A 23,525-nucleotide genomic window follows, 5' to 3' on the forward strand; every position below is an offset into this window, starting at 1 on the left:
TGTGTGTGTGGGGGGGGGGGTGAGTGTGTGTGTCTCTGTGTGAGTGTGTGTGTGGGTCTGTGTGTGTGTGTGTGTGTGTGTGTGAGTGTGTGTGTGTGTGTGTGAATGTCTGTATATGTGTGTGTGTATGTGTGTGTGTCTGTGTGTGTGTGTCTGTGGGTGTGTGGGGTGTGTGTGTGTGTGTATGTGTGTGCCTGTGTGTGTGGGGGGGGGGGGGGTGTGTGAGTGTGTGTGTCTCTGTGTGAGTGTGTGTGTGTGTGTGTGTGTGTGTGTGTGTGTGTGTTTGGTTTATACTGCACCTTGTTTGGTAATTCTGATAAGTTCTCGGAGACCCGAACATGGAATGTGACCTTCACCCATGCCGCCTGCTATCACACAGCAGTCGTAGCTTCCTGTGCAAATGAAACATCAACACCGTGTTACGCACATGCACAAAATAGTGAAAGGATTTTACAGTTCTAGCTATTAGCATTTCTTTAGATGTATATGATATTTAACGAAAAAAGATTATTTTAGGAATGAGAGAATATTTAAGACAGAATTGGATAGACAATAAATGAAGAAAATGAACAAAAGAATATTGATTAATTAACAATTACAATTATGATAAGAATTCAATAAATGGTGGGAAAAAAACTTTTTTTCTATTTAAAGATCATTCATTTGATTTCTTTTATGTATGTAAACGTTCACTGACGCAACTGAATTTTGGATAAACTGATTACCATTGTAACAACGTCATACTGGTTGACCGATGCACTTTAGAGACAAGCTATGGGGAACCAAATGTGAACTGATCAATACCACACAGTTCATCAGGAACATACAAATCCTGATCACAATTAAGAGCCGTAACCAACAGTGTTTGAACTCAGAAGGTTTACGTACCATCTGGAATAGTCAGTTTAGTTCCGTTTAAGAAATCCAAGTAAACGTTTTTATAAACATTTTTCTTCCTCGCCACGGCGACCATTCCTTCAGAGGGTTCAAGCGCATCGACGTTGGTAAAGTCTAGCTGTTTCAGCTGACAAAAGAGAAACAGAATACAAAATGTTGAGATAATAAACAAATATCAGAAACACATTGTATATACCAGGCGCGGATGTAGGATTTCTGAAAGGGGGGGGGGGGGGGGGGGGGTGTGTCCAAATGTGATGACTGATCTCTCCTTTTACACAGAACAGTTAATATAATCACGTTTCCCCTTAAAGGTTATGGTCGGTTTTTAAAAGGGGGTGTCCGGATCCCTGGATACGCTACTGTATACAGACTCTGATGTTCTAGACTAGAAAGTGTATTTAATACGTAATTTTAGTGGTTAAAAAGACTTAGACGAGAAAACCTTAAAGGGACAGACCTTAGTTTTTAAACACTACAGCATATCTTAACTATTATTGTTTAGATTATTCATTTCCGTAGAACCGAAGTGTGACTAGTCATCCTTTTGTTTCTAATATGACAAAATGCATTTTTTTTTTTTTTAAACGCACGTGCGTCTGAGAAGTAGCGGTTATTGAATAGAGTTCTAGTCTATTTTTAAGGATATTTTCCGGTTTTGACGTCACAGACTCTTGTTTAACTCTGTTGTAACTTTATCCAAGTGTGTTACAGATTTGTAGATTAACTAAACTTAGTGTCCATTTTTACGAGTTGAAATGTTTAGGGTCTGCGCTTTTACCAACCTAAGATATTACATTTCTCTTCATTGTGTCTAGCTAGTACTTCTGTAACAATTCACTTTCACCAACCTAAGATATTACATTTCTCTTCATTGTGTCTAGCTAGTACTTCTGTAACAATTCACTTTCACCAACCTAAGATATTACATTTCTCTTCATTGTGTCTAGCTAGTACTTCTGTAACAATTCACTTTTACCAACCTAAGATATTACATTTCTCTTCATTGTGTCTAGCTAGTACTTCTGTAACAATTCACTTTCACCAACCTAAGATATTACATTTCTCTTCATTGTGTCTAGCTAGTACTTCTGTAACAATTCACTTTCACCAACCTAAGATATTACATTTCTCTTCATTGTGTCTAGCTAGTACTTCTGTAACAATTCACTTTCACCAACCTAAGATATTACATTTCTCTTCATTGTGTCTAGCTAGTACTTCTGTAACAATTCACTTTCACCTACCTAAGATATTACATTTCTCTTCATTGTGTCTAGCTAGTACTTCTGTAACAATTCACTTTCACCAACCTAAGATATTACATTTCTCTTCATTGTGTCTAGCTAGTACTTCTGTAATAATTCACTTTCACCAACCTAAGATATTACATTTCTCTTCATTGTGTCTAGCTAGTACTTCTGTAACAATTCACTTTCACCAACCTAAGATATTACATTTCTCTTCATTGTGTCTAGCTAGTACTTCTGTAACAATTCACTTTCACCAACCTAAGATATTACATTTTCTCTTCATTGTGTCTAGCTAGTACTTCTGTAACAATTCACTTTCACCTACCTAAGATATTACATTTCTCTTCATTGTGTCTAGCTAGTACTTCTGTAACAATTCACTTTCACCAACCTAAGATATTACATTTCTCTTCATTGTGTCTAGCTAGTACTTCTGTAACAATTCACTTTCAACCTAAGATAATTTCTCTTCTAATTCAGAGTCTGCAGGATATTTAGAAGTGTTATGGAATAAATCGGTATCATCACTTGTCAGCTAGGTGGAGTGCAGTCATCTTAAACAAATGAGTTAAGACTCGTATAGACTGGAACCAAGGAAGGAAATGTTCTATTTAACGACACACTCAACACATTGTATTTACGGTTATATGGCGTCAGACTTATGGCTAAGGACCACACAGATATTCAGTGAGGAAACTCGCTGTCGCCACTTCACGGGCTACTCTTTTCGATTAGCAGCAAGGGATCTTTTATATGCAGCATCCCACAGACAGGATAGTACATACCACGGCCTTTGTTACACAAATTGTGGAGCACTGGCTGGAACGAGAAATAGCCCAATGGGTCCACCGACGGTAACCGATCCTAGACCGACCGCGTATCAAGCGAACGCTTTACCACTGGGCTACATCCTGCCCCCATATATGGATGCGGTGCGTGCGTGCGGTCTGGCTAAAAAAATAATTGAAATACATTAATTTCATTGAGTGTCTAGACTGAATGCGTGCTTCTACAAAACGCATGTGGCCAGCCGCAATGAAATAATTGTATATGGTGCACATGCCCACAACGCAAGCCGCAAAGGCCTCAGACGCAATAGTCGGACCGAACGAACGCGCCACGTCCAGTCTATACGAGTCTTAAAGTTATATTTTGTAAGAGAACACTGTGATAGAATCCTGAACTTGTGTTGAAATTCTTAAAGTATGCAGAATTTTATTTTAAATTTTAATATACTTACCTGTGATATTTGTAATTTAGTACAGCTCTATACTGTGTTTTAATTTAACTTATGAATATGTATATCAACAGTGAATATTCATTCACATACTAAACTTTGTTAATAGCCGATGTATGTTTTCCTGCTGCGATGTCCTTGAACATACATTCCTTCCTTCAGTCATTCATTAAATTATTATTCATTCATTCATTCATTCATTCATTCATTCACTTACTCACTGAATTAATCCATTCGTCAACAATCCGTCCATCCATCTATCCATTCATTTATTCACTTGGCATCTAGACCAAACGTGACACTTACCTGGTGTATAGTAGTTATTACTACATATCACCTGAGATAAACGTGAACCCTGTACACATTCCTAGCGTTATATCGATATCAGTGTGTTACCGTTTACCTGTTCGCCAACAAAACCAGTTCCTGCGGCCACGTCTAGAATCCTAACGAGGTTCCTTCCGCGCGGAAAGAATTCCGCCACTGCTTGGGCAGCAAACACCGGCCCATTGTAACGCCCAATCGCCAAATCCTGAGTAAAACGAAATGAAAGCAATATAGAGCTCGTTAGAATAAGTACAGCTGTGACGACATGCACTCACGAATCACTGACATAACAATGATGATATCAGGTGTTCGCGAAAGTTGAACATATCCTGCCCCACCGGTAACACCCGCCATGGGTACTGCGACCACAGCTGTCAAGTCCGTCACTTGATCTAAAGCATGAAAACATTATAAATGTGCAAGAGTTTCATCAAAGATATGAAAAAGTATACACAAGTTTAAAATATAGAATAACATCAGCCATCAAGTTTGGTCAGTGATGCATCATATTTAGTAGATATAGCCTCCAAATGTTTACCATGAAACTTGTTGAATGTCCTCAAGAGACCCAGGATATCATAACCCTGTTGGAACAACTTCTGTGTCAGAATAATATGGCGTTGTTTCAAATCTGAGCATGACCTAAGGTATCTTAGAAGTTGTAGCAGAAGATATATTGCTCGACATAAATGGAAAAATTACTATTAAAAACATTGAAGTCATCCTTTTGCCATACAGCTTAGCTTGGAGACCAGTGTCGCTTTGAATCTCTGCATAGATCGAGGTATGAAACTGATTTAATACCTTCCGATGTGGGTAAATCTTGTTGGTAAATCAGTGGAAGGTAATCCGTAATCCTGCTATTATTGAATGATATAAGATCGTCAATATAGCAGAAAGTAAAGTTAAAAGTTTTAGCCAGACATCAAAAGCTGGAACAGAATTACTGCTCGACATAAAGGGAAAATTGACTATTGGACGTAAAGGGGATATTGAACAAAAGCTGAAAAGAGACAGAACAAGGGCGGTATGTGGGCGTCGAAGGACATACGGATGGTCCGTAAAAACAAGAATTACGCGGGACGACTCTCAAAGATTCCCACACAACTTAAAAAACAACAAAGACCCCCAAAAAACTGAGTTTATTGTTTTCTAAACTACAGGAATAAATAAAAACATGCAAATATACACAGTAATCTGGTCTGATAAGATCACATGTTTGGACATAAAAATACATATGTTTATAATACTTACTTTTTCATACCCCCCTGATTTGGCCCAGCGAGTGTAGTAGTCACATGACTCGTCTTTGGATATTCCCACTCGGTGAGCTCCGTAATTGGCCAAGTATGCAACGGCGCTGACGTCATGACTATCCTCAGTAAAACGTTTTGCCTTCTCCTCAGCCATTCTGATAATCCTGTTAAGAGAAATATATTTCTTTAATTTGTTTTTGTGATCATCACATCGTCATCGTCTTTATCATTATCATTATACTCATATCATAATCGTCATCATTGCCATCACCATCGTCATCATTATCGTCGTCGTCATCATCATTATTATCGTCGTCATCATCGTCATCATTACCATCATCATCAACATCGACGTCGTCATCATTGTCATCATTATTATCACCATCGTCATCATTATCACATCATCGTCATCATCATCGTCATCATTAACATCGACGTCGTCTAGATCGTCATCATTACCATCGTCGTCGTCGTCGTCATCATCATCATCATTATCATCCTCATATCATCATCGTCAGTATCATTATATCATTACCATCGTATCAGAATCACCAATGCAAAAACACCGTATGATGTGCATAATTATTTTCTAAGAGACGCAACTCTTCTTGTTTTGAATGTTACCAAGTTATTAAAATTGCATCCCTTCATTAATGAAACTGAAGCCCATGCAATTTAGTTACCAGCAAAATACTCCTTGCCACTATCTGATCAAAAGATTCACTGTTAATCACAGCGATAAATATGTTAACATATTCAAAGTATTTACAAAACAGAGTACAAGGGGAAATGATAGAAACTCAATGTGTAAATAAAGCGCATGTAAAAGAACGTCAGCTGATGATATTAGCCATGTAAATATAAATATATAAATATAGGCATTGCAACAATACTTTATCTATGAGGTTTGGGTTTGAACTATTACACAAAAAGCAATGTGTAAGTAAAGCTCTTATAAACAATGCCAGCTAATAATATTAGCAATGTAAATATAAACAAAACGTTAAAGTTTCTTTTGTTTGACAACACCACTGGATGAAAATGCCAACTAATTTTCCCCGAACATGTCCAGCGTTTTTGCTCAATGCGTATATTTGCTCCTCGGCCTCACCAACATTATATATAACTGATGCATGATAAGGGAGCGGGGCGTAGCCCAGTGGCATAGCGCTCGCCTCATGTGCAGTCGGTCTAGGATCGATCCCCGTCTGAGGACCCATTGAGATATTTTTCGTTCCAACCAGTGCATCAAGACTGGCATATCAAAGGCCGTGATATGTGCTATCCTGTTTCTGGGGTGATGCATATATAATACTCCTGGTTACTAATGGAAACAAGTAGCGGGTTTCGTCTCTAAGACTACATGACACAATTACCAAATGCTGTTAAACAAAACAGACTTTAATGTTTTAACTGATGTTTTTCTCCACATAGATTCCTTGCCATGGCTCGGTACAGTGACGACCGAGGAAGAAGAAGTTTGTTTGGTTAACGACACCACTAGAGCACATTGATTAATTAATCATCGGCTATTGGATGTCAAACATTTGGTAATTATGTCATCGAATGGGTTATAAATGATTAGAAGATGACACCTATGTAGATACCTTCTATAGATCACAAAGAGCAAGCAAATTCACGATGGCAAATTCTGCGGGATGTCAAGATGGCGGCCATCTTGAATTTTAAAATGACTGACATTTAGATTACTTTTCTAGCAATAACTTTGGTTATGAATACCATCTGAATTTGTTTTCGGTGACAAAACCTACATTTTCAATGGCAATAAGCTTTAAGAAGACGTACTTAAGCAGGCATGAATAAGAAATCAATTTCCGGTGCTTTAAATTACAAAACTGTAAGCACTGGTTTACTGTGATTATACGGATTGATAATGAGTGGAAGGAAGAAAATGGTTTACTTAACGACGCACTCAACACATTTGTTACGGTCATATGGCATCGGAGATACGGTTAAGAACCACACAGATATTGAGGGAGGAAATTTGCTGTCGCCACTTCATGGGCTACACTTTTCGATTAGCAGCAAGGGATCTTTTATATGCATCATCCCATAGAGAGGATAGCACATACCACGGCCGTTGATGTACCAGGTCGTGGTGCACTGGCTGGAGCAAGAAAAAGATGATAATGAGAGATTCTATTATGAATAAAGGCACCTTATAAAGTCTTAGACCCTAGTTTCTGCCCTATAAAAATGGACATAAGTAACACACCTGGATAAAGTTACAATACTGTGAAACAAAGAGTCTGTCACGTTGTTCAAAACGGGGAAATACCATCTAAAATCGCCAGTTAAGAGAAAAGTTGCCACCCTAATAGTTACTGATCGGAAACACAAACTTAGAAAGTAAAACACAACTTTACTTGACAAATACAAAAGGAGAAGGAAGAGTGAAAAACAAGGGCGATTACTTTCACCCAAAACACCTAGGGAGATAACTCCAACCAAGGTTGCCAACATAATATCTGGCGTAACCACTTTTTTTCTTCTTTTTGTTTTTGTACTGTTAATGTTAAGGTTAGGACTTACTGTCTGTAAGTATAATAAATGTATGGTTACTATTAAAACAAAACACAAAATCGTCAAAATCGACGCGGTAGATGTTCTTGTCATTGGGGTCTGGAATAAAACATGGTAAACGATAGTTAAATGCAGATTCATGACACTGACACAGTATATTTCTATGTCGTGGCTAGAACAAAAACATGGTGAATGTTAGTTCAACACAAAATCCTTAAATCGACCTGGTAGATTTATTCGTCGTCGTGGTCTGGAGGGGAGTAGCGAGTCCTCCGTTGTTGTGTCCAGGATGTTGTCCAGTGATTGTGAAGATATGTCTGGTAGAGGCGAGGCGATCTCAGTTGGAATTGGAGGAAGATCATAACTTGTGTCAACATCAGGATCTGGGGGTGTTTCATCATCATTATCTGTGTCACCGGAAGTACACTGTGGAATTTGACATGTCTTGTTTGGTACTAGGTAACACTCAGAATGTTTAACACGATAACAGTTATTTCTAAGTTGTGATCCAACAAATTTGCGGATGTCGCACCATGGCCCGTCAATGTTCACAACAAGATATCGATTACGTGCACAGGTCTTATTTCTGTCACAATACAGATACACTAAATCTCCAATGTGTACTGAAGGCATGGTTGATTGGATTCCTTTAGGAGTTTTGGATAATTCACTGTGTGGGTGGTTTGATAATCTGGCGGAGTGTTGGTCTGTAATAAGTTGTTGGTCAGAAAGGGGTAATTGGCTGCTTGTGAATTGGTCTCTCTGAGTCCACATTTCACGAGATGATACGCCACGGTTTCGAATGCGGGAATTGAGACTAGCGACTGCTATGGCTAACTCGGTAGGAGTAACAGGACCACGAGTAGGATCTTGATGACGGAGTTCATTTTCCAATTCTTGTATTGCTCTTTCAGCAACTGGGTTTTTGTTTATGTTCTTGACCCTACCGATTTCAAGAGTGATTCTGTGTGTGTGTGTAGGAAACTGTCATTTGCCAGCGCGAGAAAGCCTGGAGCAGGATCTGTGCGGATGACTGCTGGGGGTCCATCAAGAGGGCGTAATTCTATGCACAAACGAATCAATGCCTGTCGGATGACATCACTACGTTCATTATCAATCAGACAGGCGACTGTAAAGGCTGTAACACATTCCCTCACAACTATGATGACTTGGCGTTCTCGTTTGAGTATATCCGCAGCAAAGAGACTGCCTACAGTCTCAGGTGGATTACTTGAACTTTGTTCGACAATGGTAGATGGAGTCTTGCGCAGAGCAGCACACTGATGGCAGTTGTTGGATACAGAGTCAATGGAACGATCCATGTCAAGCGCAAAGAAGTATCTTTGAACTACCTTCTTTAGTTGAAATGCTGACGGGTGATTCAACTGAATATGTAAAGCATTGAGGAGACCTTCTAGAACTTGTCGGGGAACAACAATACATTCTCGTGTGGGGAATAGTGGATCAGTTCGCTTTACGACGAGGAGACCATCTTTGGCAATGGTTACCGTATTGATGTAACGTTTAACATCTTTGATGTTGGTGAGCTTCTTCGAAGGGCGAGTACCTTGAATCAGGTGAGAATGGGTACGCCGTAAATCCTTGCACTCTTCTTGTAGTGAGTGCCAAGTTGATCTTGTGGTGAAGGGTATCCGAGTCTTACCTGATAGTATGTCATCTATGAGAATGTGTCGAACCACAGAATTTTCAGTTTCTTGGATGAAAGTACATATTTGACACGATTCATTGTGACACTCTGGAGCATTTCGGCTAGCAAAGTCTGATGGGATATTTGCATTACCAGCTAGATGACGGACGGAGGCTTGAAATCTGCTGACTGTAGATAGAAAAGTTGAAACCCGAGGACTTGCTGAAAATTCGCCACGGCATAACTTCTCAAAAGCAAGGACGCAAGGTTTGTTGTCAGTGAGGATGATAGGTTTCAGACTGGACTGGATGATATAAGGACTGAAGTGTTTTGTGGCAGCGGCAATCGACAGCGCTTCAATTTCACATGGTAACCATGTGACTTGACGTGGTCTGAGTTTTGCGCTGAAGAATCCTGCAACGCGAGGTTGATTGTGGCGAGTTACATACAAGGTTGCTCCTATGCCTGGATCCTTAACAGCTCCATCTGTAACAATCCAAAGTTGGTCTTTTGGGTTTGGGAGAACGATTGCTTTGTTTGACGAGAGCATTGTCTGGGCATGAGAAAAGGCATCATGAAGGTCATTGCTCCAAACTATTTCATCTTTTGACTGGCGACCTGCGACAATATCATCAAAAGGGGCAAGGATCTTCGAACAGCCGGGTATAACGCGGGCGAGAATTTTGTATGCACCAATGAATGAGCGCAAACCATAGACTGTGTTGGGAGGCGAACACGACGCTAAAGTAGCGATGCGGTGAGGACTAGCCTGAATACAGCCTTGTTGCCAATTCCATCCTAAGATTGTGGTTGATTGTGGAGTGATTATTTGTTTTGTGTGCTGACAGTCTTAAGTTGTTGTGTCGAAGGGCTGTCAACAACCGACGCCAAGTGTTGATTAATTCTTCAGGGGTATTTCCGCCACAATACAAGTCATCAGCGAGTTTAGTGACAACCCCTTCCGTCAATAAATCTCCCAGAACTCTACACATAAGTTCCTCTAGTGCAGTTTCTGAACCTGGCATACCCATTGCCGATCGGGTGTATACACGGATACCGCGAAACGGAGTAGCGACGCCACAATACTTCATGGAATTCTTGTCAAGTGGTATTTGATAGAAAGCGCTGGACAGATCAGTGGTAATAATATATTTCCATTGACCAATTTGTCTCAATGTTGAATCTACATCGGGTAACAGGGACGGCTGAGGTTTGGTGTAACGACCAACATCACCGAATGATGTGACCAGGCGATGGCCGCCTGATGGCTTTCTGACAAGGAAGGAAGGGTTAACGTACTCAACCTTGATACCTGCATCTTCAGGACGTTTGAAAACTCCCTTGTCCTCGAGGTCGTCGAACATCTGTTGAAGTTCTCCGAGTTGCTTTCTGGAGTACTGGGGTACTCTTCCCTTCCTCTGAGGAGGTTGTACTGGACCCATGTTAACTACTGCTTGGAATGGACCACTGGCACCATTATAGCATTCTATGGAAGGGTCAAATACATCATCATATTCCTGAACTAGAGCACTGAATTCCTTTCTGATTTCTGGAGCGAGAATACGGTGAGGGTCTATTTGAATTTGGTCTGAGAACTTGCCATATGACTGTGATTTGATATTTGTTCTGGGGAGATGTGGTTTGTCACTGACATTGTCAACTTCTGGGATGAATACTGGTCGAATCTGGCAAAAATGTTCATTTTTTCCTCAGGAGTTGTGGACTGTCGGTTGTGTTTGGTATGCGAATTCTCCCCGAAACACTTTGGAGCAGACTGTGTGGAGGCCATGTTTTGGCTTGTGTAGCATGAATATTATCGGTTCGTGGTTCTACAGCATATAAATCATCTTGAAGTGCATAGTCATCAGGCACTGGTATTTCAACATAGTCACCGGGCCACACTGTGGTAGTAGTGGGTAGTGCTCTGAGTACACAAGCTCGGCGAATGGTGTGTTGATCCTTTGTTTCGGATGTAGAGCCATAGTGAACAAGTGTACCATCTTTAAGACTTATCTGACGCCTTGCAGGTCGAATGCCGATGTCGTTACTTTCCATAAATGGTGTCCCAGCAAGTATGTCTACGTCTAGTTGTTCCACGATCAAGCCTTCAAAATGGAATTCCTTATCTCCCCGAGAGAAAGTGGCAGTAGTTTCTCCAATCACATGCAAGGGAGATGAGCCATCTGCTTGATGAGCTGATTGTGATGTTTTCTTGATGTGAAATCCCAATGCTTGTGCAGTTGATAACCTGACCATGTTTCCAGTGGCGCCGGTGTCAAGAGTTACTCGAACATTGTTATGTTTGTAAAACACATTTATGTAGGGTGACTGTCTGATCTGTACTCTCAGTGTAGAAGCACTAGAAGACTGGTGAGATTCAGATGGCGATTCATTTTGTTCGTCGTCATCAGTGTCTGCAGAGTCCTGGTTGTCAGCTATATTGATTATTTGTCGAGCTTTTAGAAGGAATTTGCGATCACTTTCAGGAAGGTGTTTGCACCGGCTCAGGAAATGATCATAGGAACGGTCTGCTGCTTTGCATATGGGGCATACTTTGGATGGCATCCGAGAGGTAAAATGCTTAGCCTGTTGGTGTCTGGGTATTTGTTGCGACCGCCATGCTGAAGAGCGCATGACCTTTGCATCTTCAGATGTGCGTAATTCATCGATTAATGACGGCAAAGCTTGTGATATTTCTGGCTTAATTGATGCTAAAGTTCTTGATCTAAGTTCTGTGCCATACCTTTGTTTGATAAGTCTAGGTAGGTCTTTATTGATAAGTCTCAGCCACTGAAGAACAATGAAGTTCTCAAGAGATGGAGACATTTCCTCATCTTCAGCAATCTGGTCACCATGGTGACTGATGCCACTGTCATGTGTGAGTAGATTGTCTTCTACAAATGCAGTTAGGCGCTGAAAGAGATCTTCCGGTCTTTCCTCTGGCTGTAGTTGAATTTCATCAAAATCCAGAAAATGACCCCCGGTGGATTGGAAGCCAAAATGTAGGCGTATTGACTGCCAGATGCAAGGCAGAGATGTGGATGTTTTGATTATGGTGTTGCGAGATATGATGGGGCAATAATTTGCAATTTGTCCCAACATCAAGTCTAGGTAGTTGCTTTTTTGTTGAGCTGTAAGACGTTGTCTTGCTGGGATATGTTCACCATCGTCAGCGAAACCTCTTGTGGGTTCTGCACGGGACTTCTTATCCCACGTATATCCATCGGCCAGGAAACGGCTGAAGTTGGGATCGAGTGACAACGTGTACACTATATTTTGACGCCAGTTTTCGAATGAATTTACTGTTTCTACTTTTGTTAGAGACCATTGTTTTGGAGCGCGGTGTGTCTGTGCCATGGTGTGTTGGTGTTGTAGAACTACGATGAAAGAATGTGTGTTACAGGCGAGCTAAACGTCGAACCGATCAGCTACGTGACGTAGTAAAACTATACAGGACAGCTTACGAGAAAGTCTGCTTGTGTTCAGACGCGTGGTTTCGATACCTGCTGCCACCACGCCAGTTAAGAGAAAAGTTGCCACCCTAATAGTTACTGATCGGAAACACAAACTTAGAAAGTAAAACACAACTTTACTTGACAAATACAAAAGGAGAAGGAAGAGTGAAAAACAAGGGCGATTACTTTCACCCAAAACACCTAGGGAGATAACTCCAACCAAGGTTGCCAACATAATATCTGGCGAATAGATTAGAGCTCGTCCCCATAACCGTTACTTCTCAGAGGTACGTGCGTTTTTAGAATGATGAAAAATGCATTTCATGGTATTAAAAACACCAGGATGACCAGTCACATTGCAGATGTATAGAAATTGAACAATGAAATGTAAGTAATGCCTGATTTCAGTTGTCAAAAATGGCTCTAACAGTGTAAAATACGCCGTAGTGTTTAATAACTGGGGTCTGTCCCTTTCAAACTAGTGTATAACGGAGTAATCCAACTAAAAACAACATCCCGTTCTCCAAGGCAGGCCAGTTTACGAAAGCTAACGGTAAAACAGAGAATACAGTAATGTATAATCATAAAATCACTACATTATGGAAAGCTTGAAATTGTTAAAGTAAGTAAACTTTAAATTACCTATTCTATTATGAAACCACAATAAAGTAAGACGTGTTTGTTTCGCTTGTGCACACTGCACGTGCTTTCGTGTGCTCGATTTGGGGATCCTTGATTTCGTTGTTTTTGTCAGCAAAATGAAGTTTTCTACTGGGATGTATGCGGCCATTGGAACTGATTGAACGCTGGAAGGCTTCTTGTTTCGACAGCCTGCACCACCAGGTTGGATTCTTTTTTAGCGAGATTCCTTGCCTCCACGTCATTTCTCCGGCTCACTATGTGGACTTGTTTTTTCGTGACTCGTATGACGGCCATTCTGTAGAACGCCTTGGTTGTTCGCGTTTAGTCTCTACATGTCCGAGCCTGTCTTAGCAGCACTGGAAGATTGATCGCCACACTCTAAGAAGAAATAGGAAGCGGGGTCGGTCCCTACTACTCTTTTTTAGACTTTACTTTGCTTTATAGTGATACCATCTCGTATCCTCCGGAGTCGGGCCCGTCCGCACCACTATACCAACCCATGACGACTGGACTATACCGTAGTCTAATACTGTCTCTCGTTCAGACGGATCCGGCTTCTCAAGATCTGTATTTCAGCACAGCACCACACCTTCAACGTCTAATGACTGTCAATCTGGGGGTTTTCTTGACGGGATGCAACCCATCTCGTCCCTATAAGCTGTGCACCCAAACGGCCTTAACGAGGCCACTCACGTGGACATATCGATCGGACTTTAAACTTTTCGATCTGCGTTCAACATTTTATGTCGAAATTACTACTTTTTTTTAAATATTATTAAACAGTCCGATCCTCTCTTCTTTCTCTCATTTAATTTTGGACTGTCCTTCTAAAAGGCTCCAAATTATATAAATATTCTGCCGAGCAGTCAATTATTATTTTTTTTGGCTTGTAACTTTTTTTTTTAAATTTATTTATTCTATTAGCTTTTTTACTAATTGCTCTTTTCAAAATACTGCCCATTTTCAACTCTAACACCCCCGCCCCCCCCCCTCCCCCCCCCCCACACACACACACACCCCACACCCCTTTCTCCATCCCGAGTCAGGCCACCGATCTTGTCGGACTCGGGATGGGCGTGTTCGAAACTCTAGTTGTATATGGACACGTTAAACTAGTTATCATCATCATCCAACCACTGATAACTTAGAATTCAATCACTGTTAGAACTAAAAACAGCTCTTAAAGCTAAAAAAAATGTACTGCCACCGGGCCTGATAAAATAAGTTACACGCTACTCAAGCACATGCCGGACGTAGCCCTTGAGGTAGTGTTATCGCTCTTTAACAGAATCTGGAGGGAGGGTCAAATGCCCACTGCGTGGAAACATGTCTAAAGCGGGAAAAGACCACTCCTTCCCGGGGGAGTTACAGACCGATAACACCCACGTCCCACATGTGTAAAACTCTAGAAACCATTATAAATAAACGACTTAACAATTTCTTACTTAAAAATAACTTAATAACTAATGTCCAGAGCGGATTTAGAACTAAACATTCAACTATAGATCAAATAGTTAGATTACAAAATAGTATTAATGATGCATTTCGAAAGTCTCATAAAGTTCTAGCAATTTTCATAGATATTGAAAAGGCCTTTGATATAGTGTGGCGCCAAGGTCTGTTAAATAAACTACAAAGTAATGGAATTAGTAGCGTGTTTAACTTTATCAACAATTTCACCCATAACAGATCAATCTCAGTTAGAGTTAACGGTCACTACTCAGAAATGAAATAATAAATGGTATACCACAAGGTTCTGTTCTCTCACCAACCTTATTCAATATTTTCATTAACGTTATAACTAAAGCACTTAATGCTAATGAAAAAGCAGGAAAGGCTTCTTCACTAAACACAGCATTATTCGCCGATGACTGCGCCATCTGGCGGACAGGCAACATAACCTCTGCTATATTTACCAAAATGCAGGCTGATATGAATAGACTGAATAAATGGGCCCTGGACTGGGGCATTAAACTATTAGAAACTAAAACTGTTTATATGCTCTTTAATAAAAATCAACAAACCAGATAGCAACCAACTAAATCAGGTGACAAAATAATTCCAAGAGTCAAACATTTTTAATTCCTTGAAGTAGTGTCTGACTCAAAATTAACATTTAGTGATCATATCAATGACATAGTTAAAAACTCTAAGAAAACTCTAAATTTGTTAAGAGCCATCTCAGGTACCAGCTGGGGAGCGCAAACAGAGGCAATGCTTATGGTTTACAAAGCATGCATACTCTCCAGAATAGATTATGGAGCCCAAGCCTACAGTTGCGCCGCCCCCAAGCTGTTACATAAACTAGATGTCATACAAAACCAAGCTCTTAGAATCATAGCTAAAGTACCATCAAACACCAGCGGTTAAAGCTTACAAGTTGAGTTCAACATCATGCCACTGAAATATCGCCGTAATCCTCAACATCTTAACTACCATCTCAAAATTCATTCTCTTAACTTAGACCATCCAGTTCAGGAACTCACTCCTATCATAGCTAAACCAGGACAGGCATTTAACACCAACCGTAAACTTAATGATTCCTTCGCCACTAAAGCTAGCAATATAGAAATTGAATTAGGGATAGATAACACACCGGTGGCACTATACCATATCAATCAGCCAGTCGATTGCCATACACCATATCTAATTTATAAAGCTACAGATGCAACTCCATGTCCACCTTTTAAAAAAATCCTGTTCGAAGCCGCAGCTAATGAAAATTATCCCGAGTACATCCATATTTACACGGATGGCTCTAAAAATCCAGATAACGGTAGGGTTGGCTTTGCAGTAGTAGAAGAAAAACTATTCAGACATTCTAAACTAGTTAAGTATGCTAGGCTGTCAGATAACTTATCAGTATACACAACAGAACTGACAGCCATACATGAAGCTCTCGTTCCATCTTCTCTGATAGTCTCAGCTCTATACAGTCACCTCAAACAAATAAGTCTACTAGACCGGACATAATAGCAGCTATCCATAATGTACTCAACGAAATAAACCAACTTAAACTTAATGTAGTCTTCGAATGGGTCCCAGCTCACGTAGGAATAATTGGCAATGAAGTAGAAGACTATGGAGCCAAAACAGCACTATCAATCACCAGCATAATTAAAACACTTCTATTAGGTATCACTGAACTCATGTCCAAAGCTAGGAAACACTACATTAACAAATGGCAAGAAAGCTGGGACCAAACACCTAATACATGGCATTATAATATTAAACCAATAGTTAACTCTTTAAGACTTAAACATCCAACCTCTCAAATAGATAAAACTATTACTAAACTTCGAATAGAAAAATCAATGCAACTTAATAGCTGCTCTTTCAGAATAACCAATAAAAGTACTAACTGTGAATGCGGCATTGCAGAAGATATGAAACACTACCTTCCGGACTGCACGCTTCACCAGAATCACAGAAAAATAATGCTAGAGTCATTAACTAATACCCAACCCTGCCACAATAATTTCCCCTAACTCACTACTTAACCCAGGTAAACATCATAAACAAGAAATTTTTAAAGCAATATTCCACCAAACCTAAACTCTAAACGCCACCAACATCTCGCCCCGCCAGCGTTCAACTGACACGGAGCAGCGACCCTACAATACTATGCACTCCAACTCGGTTGATTGCGGGCGGAATGGGGGATGGTGGCATCCTTAAAGGGCTCCTGACACCCTTAAATAATTTAGAAACGTCTTCATAGCGCAAGACATAACAACCATTGTTTGGAATCCTATATAGCGTCTTGGTAGTAATGCGAATATAAATATACGTTGTGTTCCAGATTTGGACATTTTCTTTTCATTCGGGCAAGTTATACTTATTTGCGAGTACTAATACATGCTTCGGATTATGGAAAATCTTTTCGAGTTACATTTAAATGTTTAAACATTTATTAGTTGGAACAACACGCAATGAATACAGGCCGTGGGTCTACTCATTTAATAAGGTCTGCAAAATGTGTACATACTCTTGCAAATGAAATAAATGGAAAATATTGCAATAAATAGAAAATATTTAAATAAAGACAGGTGCCAGTATCCTAAGTTAAAGGGATCCTGAGTTTGCTGCAAGTTTTAAGATGTTATCGACTAGCAGAGTCTTTTTAACGATTGTAATTACATATCAAATATATTTTTCTGCATAAAATATTAGTGGCTGTGAATTAAACATGTTTCTGATCGTTCTAATATTTGTACTAGGTTAAATGTCATTTTATTTCCTAAAATATATTTTTGAAAACAAAATCAAGTTTGGGCTTCTTACAAATATTAAGACGACCAGAAACACATTGAATATACAGAAGCAGATATTCTAAACAAGAAAATGTATTTAATATGTAAGTTTAATCGTAGAAATATTTTATTAGTAGGAAACATCTTACAATGCAGCAAACTCGGGAATGTCCCTTTAATTAAATAAACCAGAAAGGACTTAAATTTTGATTGTCCAGGAATGCAAGTCCGGCCTAGACTTGGTATCCTGGCAGTCAGACCAGTATTCCTAAGGAACGTAAGTCCTAGGACTTGCGTTCCTAAGTATATTAGACCTAGGACATGCATTCCTAGGAGATTAAGTCCGGGTGGACAACTGTTCCTACGGACTTGCATTCCGTTTACACCGGCTCCGAGTACACAACTGCAATGCACCCATGGGAAGCTGCACAAAGGAATACCGGCCTCCCCTACTCCAACCCCAAATACTTGCTGCTGGTGGACTACTTGGGCACTTGGTGACATTGAAGAGGAGGACGCATTCAACACAAGAACAACAAACCCCCGGGACAACACGGCGCCTTACCTACCGGTGTATTTACTCAATTGCACGAGTCTCCGCTGGGTTGTCATGCCACGACCAGAAGCGGTCAGGTCCTTTTTAAGGGCCCTATGGGCAACCTAGAAAGACACCCCAGCATCATATAGGTCTTATTAACGAGCTACTTTTGACTCACTAAATTCAAAACCTATGTTAGCTCTCATTCTTTTCTATTTGACCAACCGTTCAAAATTGCGCCAAACTTCCTTAAATCAAAATTGCGCACCTTTTCCATTTGGCATTTTACTTTGCTCCTTCAAAATTCCATAGCATCAATAGACCCCCTCCCTCCCCCCTTCGACTGTTACCGACCATGGTCAGGCTGCTGGTGCTCCATTGCACCTGCCAGTGCAGACGGCCCCTCCTCCTTCCCACCCCCACCTTTCCTGTCCTGGACAGAGAAGCCGGCCGAGGTCGGCTTTTGTACCCAGGATAGGCGTGCATTACAACAGCTTGCTCTGAATGTGCACGTAAAGCCCTGTGACCTGACCTGACCTATATGTATAGGTGACGTTGTGTATTCTGTATGGATGGATGGATAGGTGGGTGGATGTATGTATAGACGGACGGACGGGTTAGTAGGTAGGTAAGTGGATGGATGGATAGATGGATGGATGGATGGATGATTGGATGGATGGATGGATGGATGGATGGACGGATGGATGGATGGATGGATGATGGATGTATGGGTGGATGGATAAATGGGTGGATGGATGGATGGATGGATGAACGCCTCTAGAGCACATTGATTTTTTATCTTATCATCGGCTATTGGACGTCAAACATATGGTCATTTTGACATATTTCTTTAGAGGAAACCCGCTGCCGCCACATATGCTACTCTTTCCGACAAGCAGCAAGGGATCTTTTATATGCACGTTCCCACAAACAGGACAGCACATACCACGGCATTTGATGAACCAGTTGTGGACCACTGGTTGCAATGGAAAATAGCCCAAACTGTAAATGGGTCTACTGAGAAGGATCGATCCGATGACCGACCGCTTCACACACGGACACGCTACCGGATGGATGGATGGATGGATGGATGGATGGATGGATGGAAGGATAGATGGATATATGAATGGATGGATGGATAGATGGATGGAAGGATAGACGGATATATGAATGAATTGATGGATGGATGGGTGGGTGGCTTTTTGAATAGATGGATGGATGGATGGATGGGTAAGTGTGAATGTCTCTGTCTTTCTCCGTCTCCCATCTCTCCTTTTTACACTTGTATACAAATCTATGAAACGAGCTGTGAATTGTTTATTAAAAATGTCATATTCTCAATTAATTGTATTAAATTATGATAAACACAAAGTGAATGTGCAGTAAATCTGATTGTTCTATTTTAATTTATTTTATATATATATCTTTCTTTTTTTTCTTTGCTGACCTCAAAACCCACCGGCCACCTCTAATAAACCAAGATGCTCGAGTGTCCTCTATCAGATGTCTAAGTGTAGACCACGGCTAGAGGACACTCGAGCTAACAAACCAATGAGTCCTGCCTGATCAGTTACATCAACCCCATGCTCTAAACGGTTAAGAAGGGTTAATATCCAGTGTCACACGATACACAGAACATTGTTTATTTGGAACTGTACATCGATAATAAGTGTGTGTTTGTACATAAGTTAAAGATATTATCCCATGAGTTCGCTTTAACCGCTGGTTTGTATGAACCCGGCACTGGTAAATGTTAACGCCGTCATGTTGTACTGCTGTGAAGAACACAACAGGTCTTCGTCCCATCATCTTTAACTACGCGTTATTTACAAATTACTGGTATCCCGCTACAATGTAATCACGTATCGTCTGCTCATACTTTGTCAATCGTCTGTGTACAGTGAATTATTTTATTTTACATACCGATTCCAGAGGTTGATGAAGGGGGCCCCAGGCCCACCCCCCCCCACTCTCCCCCCCCCCCCCCCCCCCTAAATTTTGGGACAGTTATAATTTTATTATATATTAATTTCCATCTCCCTTTGAAACCTCCCCAAAAGTTCCCTTGGCATTCCGCCTCATGTCATTGCCCCCCCCCCCCCCCAAAAAAAAAAAAAAAATAATAATAATTATTATAATAATAATTCTTGATCCGCCACTGGATTCAACATCTCCAACATAGGAATCCTTTTTTTTTTAAAACCTCCACATAATATTGTCTGTTGAAGAAAAATGAAAAAAAACAACAAAAAAAAACACAAACAAACTATGACTAATCAAATTGCTATTCATGGATGCATGCACTATTTCGTTTATACTTATGTTCGTGCTTATATCCAATTAAGGTTCAAGCACGCTGTCCTTCATACACTTCTCATCTATCTGGGTTTTCTGTCCAAGACAGCGGGGTAGTGGTTTGTTGTTAGTAGTTAGTCAGAGAAAAGTCTGTGTAGTGGTCTTACACCTACTCGTGGAATCGTTAAACTCGCTCTGGGTGGGAGCTAGTACCGGGAAGCGAACCCAGTACCTACCAGCCTTAAGTTCGATGGCTTAACCACTACATTACCGAGACCAGTTACGCAACTTAATAAGTCGCGTCTCCAGGGCTATTTCTAGTTTGTGGTGTAATTCAATATTGCAAACGCTGTCTGTTTTTGATGCTAATTGCAGGGGCGTAGCGTGGTCTCAGCTTTGGGGGTTAGGGTTGGGGGTTCGACACGTTACTGACAACTTTCAGACTTTCGTGTATGCACCCCCAAGCACCATTTAACGACGTCACAGTCACACATTTCATTTTGTATTGAACATCTCCTGTTACTTATACTGGCAAATGATGCCTCAATTAAATCCAGTCTGATTTGATTTTGAAAGTCACCAATTTTCTTTTATTTAAGCACTTTTACCAAATTGCTAATTTGTTGGGCTAAGTATATGTGTATGTGTATGTGTGTCTATGTGTCTGTATGTGTATATGTATGTGTAAGTGTGTGTGTGTGTGTATGTGTATGTGTGTGTGTATGTGTATGTGTATGTGTATGTGTATGTATAAGTGTATGTGTATGTGTATGTGTATGTGTATGTGTATGTGTATGTGTATGTGTATGTATATGTATATCTATATCTATATGTATATGTGTATGTAATGTGTATGTGTATGTGTGTCTATGTGTCTGTATGTGTATGTGTATGTGTAATGTGTGTATGTGTATGTGTATGTGTGTGTGTGTGTATGTGTATGTGTATGTATGTGTATGTGTATGTGTATGTATATGTATATGTATATCTATATCTATATCTATATGTATATGTATATGTATATGTGTATGTAATGTGTATGTGTATGTGTGTCTATGTGTCTGTATGTGTATGTGTGTGTATGTGTATGTATATGTATAAGTGTATGTATATGTGTGTGTGTGTGTATGTGTGTGTGTGTATAAGTGTATGTATATGTGTATGTCTATGTGTATGTGTGTGTATGTGTATGTGTATGTGTATGTATATGTGTGTGTATGTCTATCTATATGTATATGTGTATGTAATGTGTCTATGTATCTGTATGTGTCTGTATGTGTATGTGTATGTGTGTGTGTGTGTGTATGTGTGTGTATGTGTATGCGTATGTGTATGTATATGTGTATGTATATGTATAAGTGTATGTCTATGTGTGTGTGTGTGTATGTGTATGTATAAGCGTATGTCTATGTGTATGTATATGTGTGTGTGTGTATGTGTATGTGTGTATGTGTATGTGTATGTGTATGTGTGTATGTGTATGTATATGTATAAGTGTATGTCTATGTGTGTGTGTGTATGTGTGTGTATGTATAAGTGTATGTCTATGTGTATGTATATGTGTATGTGTGTGTATGTGTATGTGTATGTGTATGTGTATGTATGTATGTGTGTGTATGTGTATGTATGTGTATGTGTGTGTGTATGTGTATGTGTATGTATATGTATATGTATATGTATATGTATATATATATGTATATCTATATGTATATGTGTATGTAATGTGTCTATGTATCTGTATGTGTCTGTATGTGTATGTGTATGTGTATGTGTATGTGTATGCGTGTGTATGTGTGTGTGTATGTGTGTGTATGTGTATGCGTATGTGTATGTATATGTATATGTATATGTATAAGTGTATGTCTATGTGTGTGTGTGTGTATGTGTATGTATAAGTGTATGTCTATGTGTATGTCTATGTGTGTGTGTGTGTATGTGTATGTGTGTATGTGTATGTGTATGTGTATGTGTATGTGTATGTGTATGTGTATGTGTATGTGTATGTATATGTGTATGTATCAGACATGGGGCGATTACATGACAAAAGTAATCGATTACTATTACGATTACTTAAGAATGTCATGATTACGATTACGATTACGATTACGATTACAAGGAAAATGAAAGTAATCGATTATGTTTGTGATTACACTGCCCAGTAATTACATTTTCCCAAATATGAACTATTTTTGAGGTGATGTTACCAACATGAAATTGTTCACTTGATTTCACTAATTATAAGAACAAATAATGGATAATTGTAGATTATTTATTACATCATATATTATAGTTAAAACATGTAATTGTATTTTTAAAATCCCTCAGTGGACTAGTTCAACTTATAGTTTTTTTCTTACAAAACCGGTGCACCATGACTGGTATATCAAAGGCCGTGGTATGTGCTATCCTGCTGCTAATGGAAAACATGTCGCGGGTTTCATCTGATGAGTACGTGTCAAATTTACCAAATGTTTGACATCCAGTAGTCCATAATTAATTAATCAATGTACTATACTAGTGTCGTTAAACAAAACAAACTTTACTTATTACATGAATATTTAAAACATATTATTATATTTAACGACAATATGTAATTACATGTGTGTTAATCCCCAAGCTGCTAACAGAAACCAAAGCATGCCCCTTTAATCGCCGAACTGTTCTAGTTCGGTGTCACATAAAACAAGACATATAGTTTACAGTTATCAAAGGTCCGAGTTGTCAAATGATCATAGTGTTAAATGCGATCGGTTGTACTGTGGCAGACTGTTTGCTTTGTTAGTCTAAATGACTGCAGACAGACAGCGCATAACCTAAATCTCTTGTCTGTAAGCTTGACTGGGCAGCCAAATCTACACACAGCAATAAGTTATTTAACATATATAACCCCTCCCTCCAAAGCATCACTACAATTGTTACAATTTTAGGTAACCATTGGTATAAAGTAATATAACCCGCAAATTGAAAAAGAAAGATTAAAAGAATAGGTTATGTTTTTTAGTGTTCTACCGGTTCAGAAAATACTTTCAGCACTTTCTAGCTACGTGACTTCTGGAGAATCAATTATTTCAGTCAACTTGTAAAATAACTGATTCACTTGACAGGTAAAAAGCCATTAAAAAACCCCACACAGGATAAAACGTCACAGGAAAAAAGTATATTAAAATATATTAGGCAATG

The 23,525-nt window shown here is 39.7% G+C and overlaps 1 protein-coding gene across 3 annotated transcripts in view; it reads right to left on the reverse strand.

Moving 5' to 3' along the window:
• Positions 1–23,525, reverse strand: part of LOC121382687 (methyltransferase-like protein 27) — a 43,136-nt gene that overhangs the window by 2,679 nt on the left and 16,932 nt on the right. For 2 of the 3 annotated variants that reach the window (XM_041512227.1, XM_041512226.1), the window contains exons 2-5: positions 4,969–5,134; positions 3,791–3,919; positions 889–1,024; positions 300–392 (exon numbers count right to left, since the gene is read on the reverse strand). In XM_041512227.1, the coding sequence (XP_041368161.1) occupies positions 300–392; positions 889–1,024; positions 3,791–3,919; positions 4,969–5,124 (514 nt within the window). In that variant the 5' untranslated portion in view covers positions 5,125–5,134. Of the gene's footprint in view, positions 1–299; positions 393–888; positions 1,025–3,790; positions 3,920–4,968; positions 5,135–7,206; positions 7,809–23,525 lie in introns of those variants that run through there. The other variant, XM_041512225.1, reaches the window with a different exon arrangement.

This window comes from Gigantopelta aegis, chromosome 10, assembly GCF_016097555.1.
Source record: "Gigantopelta aegis isolate Gae_Host chromosome 10, Gae_host_genome, whole genome shotgun sequence".
NCBI lineage: Eukaryota > Metazoa > Mollusca > Gastropoda > Neomphalida > Peltospiridae > Gigantopelta > Gigantopelta aegis.